Source organism: Prinia subflava, chromosome 22 (genome assembly GCF_021018805.1).
Source record: "Prinia subflava isolate CZ2003 ecotype Zambia chromosome 22, Cam_Psub_1.2, whole genome shotgun sequence".
Lineage (NCBI taxonomy): Eukaryota > Metazoa > Chordata > Aves > Passeriformes > Cisticolidae > Prinia > Prinia subflava.
Genome location: NC_086268.1, coordinates 6,611,719 through 6,633,037, shown reverse-complemented (window position 1 = coordinate 6,633,037; position 21,319 = coordinate 6,611,719). Strand labels below are relative to the sequence as shown.

Here is a 21,319-nt window from a genome sequence, read left to right as displayed (position 1 = left end):
TGGTGTGCACACACAGCATCACCTCCCGAGGTCTTGGCTTTCTGCTGCTCCCAACCAGGGCATCGTTATCCAAGATATAGATGAAACCTGGGAGGTGCTGTGTGGGAGACTGAAATCAACTCCAAGAACTGTAGGAGTTATTTTACAGGGTTTTGCTGCTCTCTGGAGTGTAACTCCCTGGCTGTGTTCCAGGTCAGTGTAGCTCTATATGTCTGACATGAGATGGGGTCTCAGTTGGATTAGTTTAATTAAAGTTTGCTAAAAGTTTACACCCTCAACTGCACAGACAGGTTTGGAGTTTGGGAAGGATGATCTGCTCCTTCTATCTGGAATCAAGATTATTTTTCTAGCTTACACTTCTCATTAATTAATTTTCATCTAATTACTGAATACCTCCCCCATTAAATTCTAACCTTAACTCTGATTCTGTTGGGGAGGGGAATTTGTTTGGGCTTTTTTCTTTTATGTTTTGTTTTCTCTTTCTTAGGTATTTTGATTTTATTGTGAGCTCTCTGCCACAGCTCTGTATTCTCACTTGCTATGATGTGCATAAGATCAGTGCATTCATGGCTTTATGAAGCAGAAGTTGAAGTTCCACAGACAAATCAAATCTACACTTCCCAGGCTTCTCACAAATTACCCTTTCACCAGGAGAGCTGGATGATGGAGTTGACATCACTCAGGAAACAAGGAGATAAAAGTTAAAGCTGGCTGAATGAGCTTCCTTTGACTTCTGGGGCTCAGGGGCACCAGGTCTTACCTGGTCAGGATTTGGCACTTGGTTAGCAGCCAACAATCCCTGTCCTGTCAAGAGATTTATGTAGTGCTTTCCTGACACGATTTTTCACAGCTTTTGCCAAGGAGCACACAAGACTCTGCAGTGGTTGGAAGTAAAAAATGATTGCACGATCTCAAGAGTTATCTTTTAATTATTTTTAATTCTGAGTATGCCGTATCATAATTCAGCCTCCTGCTTTGTCACTGTTCTTCCCTACAAGAGGAATGACCAATAAATTTTCCTCTGCAGGGAGACCCCTGTAATCAGTCCCAGCTTATCACCCAGCTTGCCAGAGATGAGCCTCTGTCTCAGACATGACCTAGAAGCATTTTAAGTTTAACCTTCTTGTATATGTGATCAGCAAAGTCTTGGCCAGTAAGCACTGCTCTTCTTGGCAAGAAGAGCCCAAAGCTTGTGGTATGAGTTTGCTGGTAGAAGAAAAGTTATCATTTCTCAGTGGGCTTGTGCAAGGTGGAGACCCTGGACTTGTCCCCAGCTGTGTGAAGACAAATTTGAGCAAGGCCTTAGCATTGCCCAGAGGAGCTGGGGCTGCCCTGTCCCTGGAAGTGTCCAAGGCCAGGTTGGAGCAACGTGGGACAGTGGGAGGTGTCCCTGCCTAAGGAGCTAGATTAGCTTTAAGGTCTCCTGCAACCCAAACCATTCTGGGATTCCTTAATTCTCTAATGTTTACAAGACTCTGCATTATCCATACACATGAAGTGTGGTGTGACTTTTTAAGGCTTGCTTATGTATCGTGTATTGTGTACCAGTGAAACGTTTGGCATACTCTAAAGGTCATTTATGAAATTGGTCAAATCCTCTCATCCTAGCTAAGCACATAGATTCCAACAATAAATGAACTTAATGGGTTCTAATGCCTCGTAATAGTTCATCAGGCTCAGGAGGTTTGACAGCCAATTTCATTGTGAAGAAGAAACATTGCAGATTATATATATATTTATTATAAAGTATATGCTGTTTAACTGTACTGGTTTGGAAAGACAGGTGTCTGCTAGGGAGGGCAGGGCCTCCCTTGGAATAGAGAATGTAAACCTCCTCCTGCCGAATTACTATAATTTTGAAATTAAGGAGCTCTCAGACAAAGATATGGGAATAGGAATAACAGTCCTTTACTAGGAAAATTAAAATAAAAATGTAGTACCAAAAAAACCCACCAAACACCCAAAAACCCACTGACAGTCAGAACACAGCCTCACACCCTGTTGGTCAGGGTGTTGGTAGCAGTCCAGTCAAGTCCTCCTGCAGTGACAGATGTGGCTCTGTTGCAGCAATGATCCTGGAGCAGGGGCAGTTTCCTCTGAAGGTGCAGTGGGGTGAGATGGGTCTGTTCTTCCTCTGGGAATGCAGAGCACACAGGCTGTGCTGGGCTCTGAATGCCAAGGTTTATCCAGGTGGGAATGCAGAGCACACAGGCTGTGCTGGGCTCTGAATGCCAAGGTTTATCCAGGTGGGAATGCAGAGCACACAGGCTGTGCTGGGCTCTGAATGCCAGGGTTTATCCAGGTGGGAATGCAGAGCACACAGGCTGTGCTGGGCTCTGAATGCCAGGGTTTATCCAGGTGGGAATGCAGAGCACACAGGCTGTGCTGGGCTCTGAATGCCAGGGTTTATCCAGGTGGGAATGCAGAGCACACAGGCCGTGCTGGGCTCTGAATGCCAGGGTTTATCCAGGTGGGAATGCAGAGCACACAGGCCGTGCTGGGCTCTGAATGCCAGGGTTTATCCAGGTGGGAATGCAGAGCACACAGGCTGTGCTGGGCTCTGAATGCCAGGGTTTATCCAGGTGGGAATGCAGAGCACACAGGCTGTGCTGGGCTCTGAATGCCAGGGTTTATCCAGGTGGGAATGCAGTGCACACAGGCTGTGCTGGGCTCTGAATGCCAGGGTTTATCCAGGTGGGAATGCAGAGCACACAGGCTGTGCTGGGCTCTGAATGCCAGGGTTTATCCAGGTGGGAATGCAGTGCACACAGGCTGTGCTGGGCTCTGAATCCCAGGGTTTATCCATTGGGAATGCAGAGCACACAGGCTGTGCTGGGCTCTGAATGCCAGGGTTTATCCAGGTGGGAATGCTGGGCTCCTCCCCTGGGTGGAGCATCTCCCAATGGATGATGGAATTGTATCAGCCCTGCAGTGAGACTAGATGGCCCCTGGACAGCAGAGATCCCCTGGAGGGAGGGTGGGTCCTGGAAGGGATAAAGAGCCCTGCCCCAGCTGGTTTGAATGGATGGTAATAGAGTATATATCCCTGGTTACATTTTACATTGCAACCCTAGACATTAACTCTGATCTGTTGCAATAAATTCTATTTACAGAATATTTACCTCAGGGAAACACTTTGGCCCAGTTACAGGGATATCCACCAGGCCCCGCTGGCTGCTCTGTTCTTTAAGAACACAAAAATCAATGTCCCACTTTGGAGTTAACCAGATTCTGCCTGTGAGTCATGTTCAGAGTCCAGTAAAGTCAGGAGAGGCCTCTGCTTTGTGCTTGGATTTAAAATCAAGCCTGAGGGCAACTGTGCTTTCCAGGATGTTCTGTTTACAAGGAATGCAGCAGCAGGAAAGGCTTTTAAACATCAGGATACCCATGATTTTTAGGAGCGCTTTGCTCCATGTCTATTAACAAAGCAAAATACAAACTGAACCACATGAGGATAAGGAACATGAACGAATATTCATTTTTGGGGGCATTCTGCTGTGAGGACAGTTGGATTGCAGGATAAACCCCACAGATTTCCCTGTGTAAACAGTTTCTGTCTCGGTCTCAGTCAGCACAAGGCTGCCCGTGAGAGAGGAGCAGTGCTCAGCTGGTTTTTACAGTTCCCCTCTGAAATGAGTCAGGTGTGTGGATGTGGGGCCATCAGTGGGCTGAAATGTCACTTCTCCCCGCTGGGTTTGTGTGAACAGTGACTGAAGTGGGGCTGACCATGAGGGTGTGAACTCCCTGGCTGTGATCAGCAGGATGGTGCTCAGGTGTGCCCTGGGAAGATTGCTGTACCTCAGGGTCCTGTTCACACCTCCAGCTGATCCCCTGCTCCTCCTGAGGGGTCTGTGCAGAGCCCTGGCGTGCCTGGAGCCCGGCCTGGTGTCAGTGTGTGCGGCGGAGAGTGATGAATTCACCCCACGCCCTTCTCTGCCTCATGTTCTGCTGCACAGAGTCAAGCCCTGAATTCCTTTCAGGGAGCTCTGCAGTTGCCTGTTGGTGATTTTGTTACCTATCTGTTGTTTTTTGGGGCCTGTGGTGATGAGCTTTGCCACGGATACACTCCATGAAGGGACACCTGACCTTCCCTTGGGGGCTGGGGGCCTGTGTGCGCTCAGTGAGCACTGGGGAGGTTACAGGATGGAAACCGTTCTCCAGGAGTAGGAAACCCACATTTGATTCATAGTCTCAGAGTTGGGTTGGGCTGGAAAAGCCCTTGAAGCCCATCTTGCTCCACCCCTGCCATGGCAGGGACACCTTCCACCATCCCAGGTTGCTCCAAGCCCTGTCCAGCCTGGCCTTGGACACTGCCAGGGATCCAGGGGCAGCCACAGCTGCTCTGGGCACCCTGTGCCAGGGCCTGACCACCCTCACAGGGAACAATTCCCTCCCAATATCCCATCCATCCCTGTCCTCTGGCAGTGGAAGCCATTCCCTGTGTCCTGTCCCTCCATCCCTCGTCCCCAGCCCCTCTCCAGCTCTGCTGGAGCCCCTTTAGGCCCTGGCAGGGGCTCTGAGCTCTCCCTGGAGCTTTACCTCTCCAGGCTCAACACTTCCAGTTTTTTCAGCCTTTCCTTACAGAAGGGCAGCTCCAGCCTTTGGATCATCTTTGTGGCCCCTTGAACCAGAGCTCCTCATACCTGGCAAACATGGAAAATATCTACAGCATTTGTGAGCCTTCCTTTACTGCGTGCTTTGGATTTCCTTTGGCTGTAGTTTCAAAACTCAGTAGCACTTCAGATGTGACATGTGATAGCAAAGGGTGATGATAAAGGTGGAGGGAAGGTGCAATACAGAAGCAATGGTTCTGTTTATTCACATTAGTGGCAACAGCCTATGCTGACAATAAATTATACAAATCAAAGACCTTCTTTGGTCCAGCAGTGTTGTTAATTACCTGTCTACAGCCACCAGAAAAGAAATTAGTATTCCAGGGGCTGGGTTGGTGGATGGAGAGGGCTGAATCTGTGTGTGGTGGGACTTCCCTACAGATAGAAGGGAGATTCCAACAGAACAGAGTCAAATAAATTCCAGGTGTCATGGTCATTTGTATGGAGAGAATTTTGCTTTCTTTGTCCCTCTTCAATGAGGTGTCTCCCACTACCCACTTCTGATTTTCACTTGCTTATATTCATTAAGTACAGCAATTTGGAATTCTTCTCCTCAGCCTTTTTTCATTTCTGCTTTTATTTGTTTCAGGATATTTTTCTCTTGGCTAATTAGGATTTTCTTACGGCCTTTTAAGTTTTATGTACACATTTCCTTTATTTATTTGCTTTGCGAACAGTCTTAACTTGCTAAAGATGATTTGTAATTTCTGTTCTCAGAGAAGATCATTAAACATAAGGCATTTTGGTGGGATAACTGGGCCAGGAGTGGGATGCTCCAGGCTCAGTCCCTGTACAGGAATGTCTCCTCACTGCTCTCACACAAACACATCCTGATGATGCAGTTAATGACTCTGGATGTGATGAGTGGTGTCATAAAACTCTCTGCTGGAGTGAATTACTTGACAATGCTGAAATTAGGAGATATGTTTTATTATCTAATGTCTGCCCGAATGTATAAAATAAAAAAATAAATAAAATGTGGGAAGGGGGTAGGGAGAAGCACTATTCTATATTCACTATCCATGAATATTTATAGAGATATTTTCAGTCAACAATAATTTTTCTAAGCTGGAGGTTTAATTCCCACCTCGAACCATTTGCCTCCCCATAATTGTTTTATTTTTGAAACGCATTTTTATTTTAACCTGCCAGGCAAGGTTCCAGAATCCGGTGGCATTTCAGGGTCTGTGTGTGCTGAGTGTCTCCCCTGTGGCAGCTCCAGCCAGATAAGCCCTTCCCCGATTCCCTGAGACCCAGCATGTCTCAGAGCAAGCTGCCATGGGTGTTGTGCTCCTTGTGCCGTTCTGTTTGTCCCCCTGGCTGACCTGCTCTTCTCTCTCCCTCTGCCACTCCTCGCTGCAGCTCTCGCTCCCGGAGGAACAGAACGAAGTGACGAGGAACGGCTGTGAGTCCAAGGAGCTGGTGTACCTGGTGCAGATCTCCTGTCAGGTAGGCACCCTATTCTCTCCCCAGCCCAGGTTTAATCCTCTTTCCAACACAGCCCTGGCATGCTGGGATGTGATGCTCTCCTGAGGTGTGTCTGGGGCTTTCCACCTCCGCCCTGGCTCGGTCCCCAGGGATGCTGCCTGTGGTGCTGCCACCAGCTTGTTTTAGGAGAGGAGGAGCACTGAGGGGAAGAAAAGGAGAGTGTGAAGCAAATAATCCTCGCTGATGCCCAGGGATGAGCCCAGAGACAGGAGTGGGTGTGCTGAGGCTGAGGTCACTTGGAGGGGAGCACGGACACCCGGACACAGCAGTGACCCCAACAGGGAGAATCCCAGCCAGTGGTTTGTTGCCACAGTGTGCTGCCAGGAGTCTGGATCTGCTCCCAGACACCTGGCATGGAATTCTCATCTCAGGATGCTTTAGGCAGAGGAATCTGCTGCTCTGTCCCATGAATTCTTCATCTGCTGATCTGTGTGACTTTGTGAAATGCTACATCATGAATGTGTTCCAATATGCTCAGGGAGTCTCCCACAGGACATGGGGGGCACTGGCAGGTTCAGTGCAGAGTTACTGCCTGTGTTGGGTTATTCTCCTGGGTTTAGGACAGCAGCTCTTTCCATGATTCACCACAGCACCCCTGGGCATCTGTCTTATCAGTGAGTACACACAGACAGGTGGTGAATTTGCAGGGTCCCTGTTCTGGTGCCTCAGCTCTGTGCTCAGAGTGGGGTGTTGTGAGAGCTGAGGAACAGAGCATCCTGCATCCTGAGGAGCAGAGCCTCTTGCCCTGTTCTGGAGACGGAGCCTGGCCGGGCTGAGCTCCAGCAGTGTTAATTCCAGCAGGGAGTCCCTCTCTGTGGGCAGCTTTCACATGTTCCTGTACATGTTTATGAAGGTGCTCTTGGGAGAGGGAAGAGAGGCTTCAGGTAGACATTTCTCAAATTTGCCAGTGTTTTGGCATTTTTGGGGACAGTTGTAACCCCCTGGAGCTAGTCTGGCACAAAAGCAGCACTTCCCAGCCAAGCAGCCCAGGCTGACAGGCAGCACAGCAAACCCTGAGGGTGGGCACATGTCTGTCCCAGCCATGGGCAGTGCAGTGCCTGGGAAAGGGAGTTTCAGGGGGCTGTAGGAAATTGGAATTTCAGTGTGTTTTGAGCCCTCACATTTGGGGTGCATTTGCAGTACTTAGTGGAGGGATGAACCCTGGATTATTCCTTGTTTGTTGCAGGTGGGCGTGGAGAATGTGGCAGTTTTGCTCTAGCACCAGAGAACATAATTTCTGATCCTTTCCCCACTTTACTGACACCTCCAGAGATTCACAGGGTGGCCTCAGGTATAATTGTGTCCCAAACCCTGCAGAGTTTCAGCTCCCTGTGCAGGAGGGAGGCTCAGGAGCAGCAGAGGGCTGGGATGGGGCAGGATGGAGGTGAGGCCTGTCCCCTCTCCTCTGGTACCTTGCTCCCACTCTCCAGTGCTTTGCAGGGATGTGTCTGAAGGTACAGGCATGGATTTCATCAGTGTGGGAACAATAGGGGGAATTCTGAGCCGTGGCAAAGGGAATTGTTTCTTTGTAGCTGCTGTGCACCTGGGCCCAGCTCAGGCCCAGATCCTGAGAAATCCCTTCCCTTCCCTTCCCTTCCCTTCCCTTCCCTTCCCTTCCCTTCCCTTCCCTTCCCTTCCCTTCCCTTCCCTTCCCTTCCCTTCCCTTCCCTTCCCTTCCCTTCCCTTCCCTTCCCTTCCCTTCCCTTCCCTTCCCTTCCCTTCCCTTCCCTTCCCTTCCCTTCCCTTCCCTTCCCTTCCCTTCCCTTCCCTTCCCTTCCCTTCCCTTCCCTTCCCTTCCCTTCCCTTCCCTTCCCTTCCCTTCCCTTCCCTTCCCTTCCCTTCCCTTCCCTTCCCTTCCCTTCCCTTCCCTTCCCTTCCCTTCCCTTCCCTTCCCTTCCCTTCCCTTCCCTTCCCTTCCCTTCCCTTCCCTTCCCTTCCCTTCCCTTCCCTTTGACTGAGCTCAGATAGAAACACTGGGAGATGGCCTCATCTGTTAAAGGATGGGCATAGAGCCAAGCCACCTTTGTCTCCTTTTCTTCCTTTTTCCTTTTTTCATTTTAGTTTTACTTTCTTTTCTTTCCCTCTTTCCTCCTTCCCTTTTTTCTTTTTTTTCTCTTCCCTTCCCCCTTTCCTCTTTCCCCTTTTCTTCTTTCCCCCTTTCCCTCTTTCTCTTTTCTCTTTTTCCTTTTTTCCTTACTTTTCCTGCATTTTTTCCTTTTTTTTCCTCTCTTCCTTTTTTTTCTACTTTTCTTCTGTTTAAAGTACTCCCCCTGGTTAGCTCGAGCTTCTCCCTTCCCCGAGCCTGTGACACCCTCTCCCATATTCCTCCATGTCGCTGTCTCTCAGATCCCTAGAGAGCTGAGGAATTTGTGACATTTGGATCCAGTGACCAGGAAGGTATGGGAGGAACTGCACAGCTGAGCATCGTTCCTGCCATGGAGATTCTTCACCCCTGACATCCCGTGGCCTCTCCCAGTGTCCAGGGAAAGATTCCATTCCATCACACATTGGACATGAGCAGTGTCTGCACGGATTTGGCTTCACAGGAGAATGGGAGGTGTGAAATAGCTCATGGAATGATGGTGCAGCAGGGACAGAGTTTGGCAGGGTGCATCTGGATCAGGCCAAAAAATATTGAAGGAGGGAGGAAAAAACCCTGAAAACTGAATTTGGCTTTTCTCACCCTTTGGATGTGCTTCCAGTGCTGGTGTTTGGCCACTGCAGCACCCTGAGCTATGTCCTGGGTTGCTGAGATGGACATGGAAAATTTGTTAGGGAGGCTGGATCCACATAAATGGAAAAGCTTTAAAATAGCTGTGATTTGTTGCAGAAGCAGATAGCAAAGAGTGAGGGTGTTGCCATGCTGGCAGCTTTCGATTCCAGACTTAGAGAAGTCAGTTAAACCCATGGGTTTGGGGTTCAGCCTCCCCAGTGTGGGCTGTGCAGACCCACCCTGTGTGCTGTGGCCCATCAAATGGCATTTACTGTGCCACCTCCCTCTGGAGCAGGCAGCAAAGCAAAGCTTTTGAGCAGCAATTTCAAACATCCAGCTCAGCCTTAGCTGGGTTTGGCAGGACACAGCTGCTTACACTGAGGGAATTCTATCCCACTCCTTCCCAGCTGTATCATTTTAGTGGTGTAAAGAGAATTAGTGCTTAATGCCTATTTTGCAAAACCTTCCCAGATAAGGCTTGAAAAAGCATTCTTTGGGAGGTGTATCTGTGCTGCAAGTCAGCTTGTGAAATCCAGGCTTTGTGCAAGGTTCAGAGGGGGGTGTTGAGTCTCTGCTCAACTTTTCTTCTACTTAAAAACCTAAAAAAATTAATCCAGTTTATTAGCTCTTAAGAAGAAGTGGGAATATATAGAGAGGTGTTTCAGAAAAGAGGAGAGCTAGGATTCTTCTTTTGATTCCTTTGGACAAATTTAAACATGAAAACTAGGAAATAACAAAGGGAGGGATCTTCTTGGGAATCTTCTTGGGAAGAGTCAATGATGGGAGGGTTTGGTTTGCAGTTTTTTTTTCAGCAATGCAGATGAATTTCCCTTTTCTTTCCAAGTAAGATTGCACTGAATTTGCATTTCTAGAAGATGGATTTCAGCACTTTTGTGAAAAGAGTGATATTATTGCAATAAAAGGGTCAAGTCCTGGAAGGGTGGTGTGAGGACTGCACTGTGAACACTCTGACCCTGGAGACAGGAGTTGATAATCCCTGTGGTTCCTGAAGAAACAGGGAATGGCTGAGACCCCTGAGGAATTCATGCTGTACCTGCCACTGTGAAAATCCTTGGACAGTGTTTGCAATCCTCAGGAGTTTCCACAGGGATAACCAAAGAATTTACATGGTCTGAACCACATTCATAAGGGGTTATTTTGTGTGTGGAGAATAAATCAGCACAAGGCAAAGCCTGCAAAAAAGGCTGGAATAGGCTGATCCAGTCCACTTGTAAGGAATGCTGGAAATGTGCCTTTTGGATGTTCAGGGGTTTATTTGGGTGACATTACAGCAACTCCCTGTGTACTTACTTAAATATTACAAAAGAACACCCAGTCTCGGCTTTTGTTCTGAAAAATGAAAGAAACTTGTTTCACACTGTTTACAGTGAAATTTGTGGTGTTGGAACACCTCAAGCATCATTTTTGGTTATGTTTTGAGTGGCAGGGAGAGAACAAGGACTGGCTCTGGAGATGTTCATGCTCTGAGCTAGGCTGTAACCTCCAGCCTTTCCAGAGGCTTTGGCTGCTCATGTCCATGCTCACAGGTGGATTGTTGGGACAGTAATGACAGGCACTGCTCACCAGGGATGTCAGACTGCACAAGCACGAGCCAGGGCTGACACAGTCTCAGGGATTAAACACAGGCTGACTGCTGTGACGCCAGCCCAGCCACAGCACCTTTCCTGCTCCCACTTTCTGGGGGATAATGCCAACAAAGGAAGCCTTTTTCTGTCCCAGCACTGGTACATTTCTGAGGCTGTTCCCAGAGTTGGAATTCTGGTGGTCCAAGCTGGGTTTTCTCCATTTTCCTGCTCCCATTTTCAGGCTGGCAGCAGCTGAGCCATTCCTGTGGCACAGGGTGCCCAGTGCTGTGTGCTGTTCCCATTTTTTGTTGCAGCAGGGGCTGTGTTTGCTTTGATGGGTGGAATCAGGTCCCTGGTGCACCAGAGGAGGACACTGCCCCAGACCTCAGCCACTTGTCGCAGCTCTGCCCTGCAGGAGATTCGAGCTGGGCACCTTCTGTTGGAAGGACAGGATTTGCCAAGCTCTGGAAGCATCCCCATCCCACATTCCATGTGCAGTAATGGGTGTTCAAGGGCACAGGAGGCTAGGAAAAACAGGCTCCAAGGAGGAAGAGCAGGCAGGACTCCCCATCCCAGGTGATTTGTGGGGAGGAGAGAGTGGAAGATACTTCCCACAGGGGTGATGTCTTAGTCAGAGGAGCAACATCTCAAGTGAGGTTTGCTGGTTCTGGCTGCCTGGAATAGTCCAGGCTGGAACCACAAATTGCTTGCAGGAGGATTTTTGAGTCAAACATTCAAAATATGGTTGGGTACTTTGTCTTCTTTATTAATAGTTTCTGACTGAAGCTCAAACACCTGGAGGACAGGAACTGAGTAAGTGCTACTTTGCTCCTGTGAAAAGCTTTTTAAACAGATGACTGAAGGACAGATTCTAACTCACAGGTATTCTTCTGTGTGCTTTATATACATACAGAAATACAGAGAGGGGAAAGCTTCCATGTCTTTGTTAAAGGGATATCTATGTGGAGCATCCAGGTGGATCCTACCTAGTGCAAAATCTGTTTTCAAAATGTGTGTTAACCTCCTTCTCCATGTTTATATAGGATTTTCTGCCTTGATTTAGGATTTTACTAAACAAAACAAAAGCAGTTAGTGGGTGCTTTTATTAAACAGTAAATTTTCACATGATGCAGCCTCCTGTCCCTACCTGTGTGTCCTCACCCCTTGGTCAGGGCCAGGCTGTGTGTGGTCAGGGCTCATAAAAGCTGCTCTGCTTTCAGATGCATTAAAATTCTGGTCACCATGACCTTTACCCTGCCTTGTTTTCTGTTCTTCTTTTCTGCCTCTTGGCACCACTTGCCTGAAGATGACTGAGGAAATGAAACTTCCACTGACAGGTTGTCCATGAGTTTGGTGCTTCACATGTGCAGGTGTTTGGAAATGGAATCGTGGAATGTTTGATGTGGAAAAGAACTTAAAGCCCATCCAGTTCCTCCCCCTGCCACAGGGACACCTTCCACTAGACCAGGTGGTTCCAAGCTCCATCCTGGGATGGGGCAGCCACAGCTTCTCAGAGTAACAAATCCTGGGTATTTTGTAAATCCACAAAACCTTTTTAAAACCTGCCCACAGGCCTTTCTGGCTTGGATGTTTCTAGCACATCCTTCCAGATGTTCACACATGTTGAAACCTCTGTCCTACGCTTTTCTTGGGCGTTGAGGGCTGTTTCACATTAGGCAAAAGAAAGCAGCAGAATTCCTTGTTTCCACCCTGCTAATCCATCACTCCACGTGCTGTGCTCTGGTGGATCTGAGGTCACACACTATGTGCCTCCTGCTCCCAGCAGCAGTAAATAAAAACGAAGTGACAGTGGGAATGAGAATTAATCAGAAATGCCTGAAGCTGGCAGGCAGCCTGCAGGGTACTGCTGGGCTGTGCTTAGACCTCAGGAGATCCCAAAGCCAAGGTGGAGGGGCTTTGAAACACCTGGCTCTGTTCCAGGCTTTGGGGAAGTAAACTGTCATCTGTAGGGGTTGAATTACATCTGAACTGCATAATTAATATCTATTACTCTGTAGCTGGCATGATAACACTGAAGGATAAATTCATTTAGTAATTGGGATAGTACTTATTAAGGACAAGAGTTTGACTGGCTGGTGTTCAGAGTTCCCCTGCAGAATTGGATAGGGCAGCACTCCCATCCAGCAGGATTACCATTGGGGTGTGCTGTGTCCTGTTTTAAAAGCAGATTAACCATGCCCTTTGCTCAGCCTGGAGTTTTGCCCTGTGATCCTTAATTCTCACACAGAGTCTTGGAGTCCGTGAGGTTGGAAAAGCCCTCCCAGACCGTCGAGTCCACCCTGTGATTGATCCCCACCTTGTCAACAGCCCAGAGCACTGAGTCCCACATCCAGGTCCTCTTGGACAGCCCCTTCCAATGCCTGACCACCCTTTCCAGGAAGAAATTCCTCCTGATGTCCAACCTGAGCCTCCCCTGGCACAGCTTGAGGCCACTTCCTCTTGTCCTGTTTGGACATGTCACCATGGAAGTGACAGTTTTGAGGCAGAAGGGATTTTTGTCCCACCCAGGAGTAGCACTGCATTGTTCCAGCTCCATCCCTGTGTCCTGGGGCTTTGGGGTTCCCTTCCCTGCTGATGGGACTGGCCCTTCACCCCAGCCAGGGCAGATTTGCTGCTCTGCTGTGGAGATCCATCCACTGCTAACGAGACATGAAAAATTACTGTCACCCTTAAACTTTGGTCTTTAATTGCTCCAGTCATTTCTTCTCTATTTTATTATTTAAACAGTGACAGAAATAGGGTCAGCTCCTTCTTTTCTTAACTCTGGATGCATGAGATGCAAAACCAGGGTTGTAGCTGTGTATAGATTTTGAATGGAATAATTTATTTACAGAGTGGCATTGCAGAAATAAAAACTGTTGTGGAGCTGCTGGTGCGAAAGCACATTTTTCAGTAGGTGCAAATGTAGGTGCACTTCAAGCTGTCCCCTCAGCATGCCAGGTACAGAGGCTTCTATGCTCAAACTCCAGTGGAGAAACGCTCTGGGGAATTTATTTGAGGGTGGATTTTGCTAGGGAAAGAGATAACTGAAAATAACCTCCTCAAGACGAGACCCTCTCAGTTTATCAGACCTGCATGAGGCTGAGCTGCTTGGTCAAAGGGAATGTGAGTGATACATAACAACTTCAGATGGTTTTTCCTGTTGGAAACACCCCAGCTGAAGGGAAAGGCCAATCCCTGCTCTAAGAAGGGGTGATGAGCAAGAGGAAAAACCATTTGTCAGGATAAAGTGCAGTATCATATCAAAGTGCTGCACTGAAAGGGTTTCTGTGAGCAGCAGAGGCTCTCACAATTCCATGAGTTTGTCAATGTCGTGTCCTTTGGGCGTTTTGCCTTCAGACAGAAAACAAGCTCAGAATTAGAGATATCTGCTTGTTCCCAGACTGTGCTGTGGGCTGTGGCAGTGAGGGTCACTGCAGAGATCCACAGGGACAGGAGGCCTGTGATGGATCTTGGCAGGGCTCCTGACCCTCATGTGGTGCTTTGGAGACAAGGCTGGGCCCAGCCACAAATTGAAGAGGACACTTGGGTTGTTCTGATGAGACACTGAGTCCTCCCCACAACTGAGCAAGTGCAGATGCTTTGCAGAGGAGCCCTTTGCCTACAATTTACTCATTTTGCAACTTTTCCAAGAGCAGGGCTTGGTTCAAGTCCAGAATGAGAGGATTGTGGTGGATATTCTTTCCTGCCTTGATGTTTATCCTTATGGGGAGGTTTGCCATGCACACATTTTCAATACCTGTTTATCTGGGGAAGGTGACAAATGATCTAAACCAGTTTCATCCAATCTCATCCTCTGCAAGGCAAGGCTGCTCTGATCACCAGGAGATGTTGGGTGTAGGAGGCTGAAGAAGCAGCAGGAGACAGCCCAGGTGAGCAGTTGTGGTTCTCAGCCTCAGTGCAGGTGAAGTTCATGACCTTGGAACAGCATCTGCACTTCCAAATAACAGATTCAGTGCACATAAAATGCAGAGCTGGCAGGTTAGGAAGGGATGGTTTCAAAAAGGCTCTCTCAAGGCACGGAAACCACATCAAAATAAACATCAAAACAAAACACACATCAAAAGTGTGTGTTTGTAAAGGCAGAATCACTGACTCATGGAGTAATTTAGGGTGGAAAAGACCTCCCAAATCATGGAGTTTAACCTTTGTCACAGCACTGCCAAACCCCCACCAATTCATGTCCCCAAGTGCCACATCAACAGGTTTGGGTTTTTTTTTAACTCTTCCAGGAACTGTGACTCCACCCACCACTGCTCTGGGCACCCTCTGCCAAGGCTTGGCAACCTTTTCCATTAAAAAAATTCAACTTAATGAAGTTGAGTTCAATTGGATTCCCAACCTGACCTTCCTTAGGGCGGCTTGTCCTAAAGATACTTCAGTGGTAAATCAAAGATGCATCATTTTTGCTGTTTGTACCAAATATTTACTGGCACAGAGCCAGGTGGCAAAATACAGAATCCCAATGGTTTTCTGAAATTCTCCCAGTTATACTGAGTGAACATGGATTATTAAACCAATACTCTGAAGATAATTTGTAATTGAGCTGAGAGTGCCACTGTTGTACTCAGTAAACAGAGGTACTTTGCCTGACTGCGTGCTACATTCAAAATAAATTTTGTTTAGAGAAATCAGTTGCAGAATGCTCAGAAGCAACCTGAATTGAGCTTGTTCCTTAAATTGTTGAGGCTTTCCCAGAGTTACAGAGCAGGTTTGGGCCCCAGGTTTGTTAAAATGCACAGAGGAGGTGTTTGTTGTCACTCTGGGTTGTGTCATTGTGAGGATGTGCCACAGGCTGGGGGCTGGAGGCATCAGAAATAAACACAGACTGTGTTATCCAAGACCATAGAGCAGGTTTGCCACCAAGGGCTCAGGTTTTGATGGATCAGGAAGGACTTCCTATTTTCCAATCAGTGCATTTTTAACTCATCTGTGGGTTTAAAACCATGCCTTTATTTCAAATATTGTGGTTTACTTTTTTAGAAGTCCTCATCAGGGATATTAGATATTGAAGATGGTCTGTCTTAAATATTTCATCTCCTGAGTCTTGGCACCACTTTTCACTCTTTCTTCATAAAACTGATGGCTGCAGTTGCCAGAAAAGCAGCTGATTTTCCATTTTGGCTCCAGCTTTGTTCACAAAACCTCCCCAGAGCTGCTTCTGTTTCTTGTGCTTTCTAAATAATGTTTTACTCTTCCAACCTCTGTCCTTGAGGCTTGATCAGCTGCATCTCTAACACCCCTGCTTGGAGATCTTTTCCCTGTAAATACTCATGGTTTTTATCTATAACCTTGCCCAGAGGCATTTCTTACCCTGTTAGTGATATTTTCCAAATACTGGTAAGTGTTGCTTCATTCCGGGGTGTCAAGATGAATGGGGCTGGAAGGGAACAGTGTCAGATACAGCAGGGTTTTGTTATTTCTGTGCTCCTGAGTGGCTGTTGTTTTTAAATTATGTGATGGATGTCTGGTCTGTAGCATAGCAGCCCTAACGGGGTCATGGGGAATTTTCAAATAAAGTTTTTTTTGGGTTTGAACCTACAAAAAACCTCTTTTCTCCCTGGTAGTTTGTTTTTACAGAAACATGCTTCTGTGCTCTGATTAGATATAGATATAGATATAGATGTAGATGTAGATATAGATATAGATATAGATATAGATATAGATATAGATATAGATATAGATATAGATATAGATATAGATATAGATATAGATATAGATATAGATATAGATATAGATATAGATATATGTCAGCTGTTTGCTTCCATGATCTGCCTGAGAAATAAGATTTAACAAAATTGAGATCTCTGTCTGCCAAAGCTGCTGTTGCTGTAGGTGACCTCAGGCAAGGAATTTGGGAAGTTTTTGGAAATAGGAGAAGGGGGGAATGGTTTTTGATTGCCAGAGTGCAGGTTTGGATGGGATATTGGGAAGGAATTCTTCCCTGTGAGGGTGGGGAGGGCCTGGCACAGGGAAGCTGTGGCTGCCCCTGGATCTCTGGAAGTGCCCAAGGCCAGCTTGGACACTGGGGCTTGGAGCAAACTTCTAGTGGAAGGTGTCCCTGTCCATGGCAGGGGTGGGACTGGATGGGATTTAAGGTTCCTCCCAACCCAAGCCATCCTGTTCTGTGATGTTCTTTTCTTTTGTTTTAATAACCTCAGGCAAGTAAATTTCAAAGGTTTTTTGTTTTGCTCTAAAGGCCAGTGCTGGCTGCTGGCTTTGATGGAACTCTCCTTTGTGGTTGAGTGCAGAGCAGTTTATGGCACATTTGGGCTGTGGGGTAAGGAGGGAGCTGTATTTAAGGCCTGCAGTGCCCATACAATCATTTGTAGCTGCACATACACCACCTCACTGCCCTGATACCTGGGAGATGGCGCAATTTCAGTTCCCTTCCCTGAGCTCTGCAGCTCTGAAGGGTTTCGTTTGTGGCTCCAAGCTCTCATTGTGTCACCACTGTAATTTTCTGGAGTGCAGAAAAGCAGCCTCCCACGCTGTGCCTGCCTTCCCCTCACCCCTGACCCACTGCTCCGTGGTGAAGTTTTGCTAAGGAGATGATGGATTTGGAACTGTTTAAATTACAGCATGTCAGGAGAGCAGGGATTTCACTCACGTGTCGCTGGCTGTAAATCCTGGGTCGAGTTCAAGCTCTGTCAAGCTGCAATTCAGAAATGGACTGGTTCTGGGAAGAAAAATGGCTCTTAGGGTTTCAGGCACTCTGTTTGTGTTGGGTTGTCTTGCTCGGCCCGTGCTGCTCTGTACCTGTACAAAACCACTCACCCCAAAGCCTGAGCCACACGTTTATTTACTCCTGGCAAAGCTCTTCCTCTGAGGGACACAGGAACCACGGGAGTTCATGGCTTGTGTCCCCTTCTCCCCCAGAGAACCACACACACCTGAGAGGGTGATTTCCCAAACAGTGAGGACAGACAGGGTGACACTGCTGTCACTCAGACCCAGCCCTGTGTCCCCCTGTGTGCTTTGGGGGCTCCTATCTCTAACTGGAATCCAGCAGCACAATGAAGTCTAATTTTTAGGGGAGAAAAGCTGCAGGGGTTTCCATTAAAATCTTTTTTTCCTAGTGACTACAATTAATTGATAGTAAGCTGATAATTAATGCTGAGAGATTAATTTATGCTGTGGAATAAGGCTAATAAGTATTCACCGCATAAATATACCAAATTTTCTCCTCTGCATTGTGCTCTGTCCATTTGTATATTCCCTCCATCTTGTGCTTGTTCCTCCCTCATGTCTGTGTGCTGTGATTCCAGGTGGAGTGCTGAAATTTTAGTGTTCCATTCAGAAATAACTTTCATGTTGCCTTAGTGCAAACTCCCTTTAAATTTTAAAGATTTATAATATCCTTCCAGTTAGAATAATACACCAGAAGTCATGGAATCACTTTGGTAAACAAATGTAAGTGTAGATAAAGCAACCTAAGGCACCAGCTAAAAACACTTCCTGGGTGAACTCCCAGGGATGGATTTTATCCATCTTGCTTTCTGTTTTGACTAAATCTCTAAACCATTTTCCACTGTGACTTGAAACAGGAAAGGGCTGAAGGGTCAGGTTGGAATAACATTCAGAGCCTGAGCCCCAGACAGCTGTAAGAGTCACCCATGGCAGAGTTAACCTCTCCTGCTGGATGCTGCTGCTTTTCCAGCTATTTAATCTGTGGTGTTTTCTTACTGAGGGGTCAAACTGAAGTGACTTTTGCCTTATACTTTCATCTCATTTTCTGCTCTTGCTCTCCATGTGGGCTGCAAGGTTCAGGAGAGCATCCATGTGTTCTCTCTGAGGAAATAAGCATTTGAACCAGAAGAGAAAGGTCTACCCGTGTCTTAAAATAAATAAATCATAAGTGCTGTAGAGCAAACCCAGTCAGACTGTGGGACAGGAAGGTTGTGTGTGCTGGAACTCATTGACAGCCTGGCTGGCTTGGAGAGGGATTGATGGACAGGATGGGGTCCTGTCTGCTCACATGGAGACAGATCCAGCTGGAAACAGGAGGTTTTCTTACCTAGCAAGAATATCTATAAATCTTTAATACAAATTTCTAGCATGTAAGTTTTGTGAATGGATGGTACCACAAATCCTGGCAGCAGCTGGGCCTCTCTTGCAGGCTGGGTGCCTCTGGGTTCCTCTGCTCATTCACAGCAGGAAGAGTTACTTCTGCCAGATGCTGGGTGGAAACAGTTGAACCCACACAGAAATATTCCAGTATGGAACTGGCCTGCACTTATGGGAGCCCCACTTGGAAACGGGCGTGATTCTCCTACAGATAATTGAAGCGTTTAAGGGATGATGGAGCGAAGTGAGGTTTTGACTGTGGGAATGAAAATGCAGGGAACAGTTTAAAATTGCTTCCTCTCAGATTTGCAGTGGGTAATGTCTGTCTGTTGGTAACGAAGCCATCACTGAGCTGCAGGAATCAGAATGGGCTTGGGAAGAATGGGCATGGGAGTGACACTGCTGCTCTTCTCAAATGCCAGGGGATTGAGCTGAGCTTAAGGGTGTAGGAAACTACTCCAGGCTGTGGCTGCTCACCGTCCTCCGCAGGCCATTTGATCAGCAGAGCTAAAAATATTCCTTGTGGAGCTGGGCTCTGGATCCCTGTCCCTGCCAATCCCCTCCTGTGCCAAGTGAAGCCTGGGAGCGTCTCTGATCTGTGATCTCACAGCGGTGCTGCCACTGAGGGAGGGTTCACATCTCTGCCTCACTGGAAATTAAATCATCAGTTCAGCAATCTCCAGTCATTTCTTTAGCATGACATTTCTCCTTGCTTTGATAATCGGGAAAAAAATCAGCAGCTCTGTGCAGAGGCTGAAATCTCACCAGGCTCTCATCACTTAATCCTACCCAGCAGAGTAAGGGAGAAGAGATCAGGATGGAAAAAGAGTAGGGATGAGACCAGATTTTCCATTCTGTGAGAAATTCCAGATTTGTCATGATGCTTTTCATTGTGAACGTAAAACGAATTTTTTTTCTACAAAATGAAATTTTAAAAAGTACTTTTTTTTTTCCAAGAGGAACTTGTTTTTAAGTCAGTGGTCAATTTTTCCTTTTAAAGATCCTGAAACTATTTAATGGCATTATTGAAATCTTCACTTGATATTTGGTTTTTTTATTATAAAGAACATTGTCACAGCCAGGTTTGTAGTTGAAGGTCTGAATCTAGGAAATCACTTTGTGCTTAACTTCCCCTCTTATGTCCCAATGAAGTGAACGGGATTTAAGCTTGTACTTCTGTAAATCAGGACCCTTAATAATTAAGGATATGAAAAGTAATTATTGAATTAGAAAATTAGAGGCTGATCAAAAATTTATTTGAGCAACAGTTTATGGAAATCATTAAAAATATGAAGAAGACATTTTTGCCATATGGATGTTGAGTGCCTGAAGCACCAGAAATGTTGAGCATTGCTATAAAAGACAGTTGACAACACAAGACCAACTTAAGAGGCACTTATTTGTGTCTAATATTTTATTAACTCTCTAAATGAAAAAAGAATCATTTTGCCAAACCTTTCTGGCACTTGAGAATTGGCAGGAAAAGGGGAGCAAGATGTGCAATTTTTGTATTGCAGTACTTTGGATCTGGGATGAGGCTGCTGCTGTTGCTGCTGCTTTGACTGTGCCTGTCCAGGAGTCTGGCTGGGAGAATCCAGATTTTGCTTCCCTGTGATTTGTGCTGGAAATCTAAGGGGAAGCACTAAATACTGTCCAGTTCCTTCCTTGATTGCTGCAGTGATTCCTTCCTGTAAAGTTAATGGCATCCCATATAAATGTGGCATAAAAGAATGTCACTCAGGTTCCATATCTGCAAAAAACTTAATACAACTTGAAGTCCAACCTAAAGCATGGGAGCTTTTTGAAATGAGTTATAGCAGGCTTAAAATTTTGGAATATTGGTGAATATTCCCCTTTAGGGTGTTGGAGTAACATTCTGCTGGGTGGAGACGTGTGTTATATTGCTGCTCTGTGCCAGCACAGCCTGTGCATGGTCACTCTGAGTGAGACAGGAATGGGCAGCCCTGTTCCCAGAAATGGGAGGGGCAGGTGCTGAGCTCTTCTGAAAGAAGTGACAGGCCCTGAGGAACAGCTGGGGCTGTGCCAGGAGAGGTTTAAGTTGGATTTAGGGAAGGATTCTTCCCCCAGAAGTGCTGGCATTGCCCAGGCTCCCCAGGGAATGGGCACAGCCCTGAGGCTGCCGGAGCTCCAGGGGCCTTTGGACAGTGCTGCCAGGGGTGCCCAGGGTGGGATTGTTGGGGGTCTGTGCAGGGCCAGGGGCTGGACTGATGATCCTTGTGTGTGCAGCTCAGGATATTCCATGATTCCATGAAGCATCCTGTGATCCTTTTGCCAGAAGAGCCTGATGTCCACAATCCTAGTCTGAGTGACCTGGGAACGGTGATGAGGTCCTGGCCTCCAGGCACCGACACCATCCCTGTCCTGGAGCCTGAGCTGCTGGCAGGGATAGCTCAGGGATAGCTCAGGGATAGCTCAGGGATAGCTCAGGGATGGGAGAGCTCAGGGAGAGCTCTGCTGGTTGCTTAGCAGCTGCGAGCTGCAGTTTGGAGGTGCAGGAGCCGAGGATCCCGGTTCCCTTCCCGCGCTCCGGCTCTGCTGTCTGCCCTTTCTCCAGGAGCCTCCCGTGGGGCCAGAGACTGCTGCTGGTGTGGGGTAAGCTGTCCCTGCTCATCCATCTCCTTTTCCTGCTGCTGTCAGCCCCGTGGCCGGGATGGTATGGGATGGGCTGAGAGAAGCTGATCCTGCACACCCTGGCACAGCAGGGGCTGACCCAGCTCTGCCTCACGGCTGCATTTAACTCTTACTGCCCTAATTCATGGCAACCAGACTGCAAAGCTACAGGCCAGCCTTTGAAATGAGATATAATGGAA

At 47.3% G+C, this 21,319-nt stretch overlaps 1 protein-coding gene across 5 annotated transcripts in view; it reads left to right on the top strand.

The window, feature by feature from the left end:
- Nucleotides 1-21,319, top strand: part of ARHGAP32 (Rho GTPase activating protein 32) — a 239,395-nt gene that overhangs the window by 139,503 nt on the left and 78,573 nt on the right. For all 5 annotated transcript variants that reach the window (XM_063417974.1, XM_063417972.1, XM_063417971.1 and 2 more), the window contains one exon: nucleotides 5,976-6,062. In XM_063417974.1, the coding sequence (XP_063274044.1) occupies nucleotides 5,976-6,062 (87 nt within the window). The remainder of the gene's footprint in view (nucleotides 1-5,975; nucleotides 6,063-21,319) is intronic.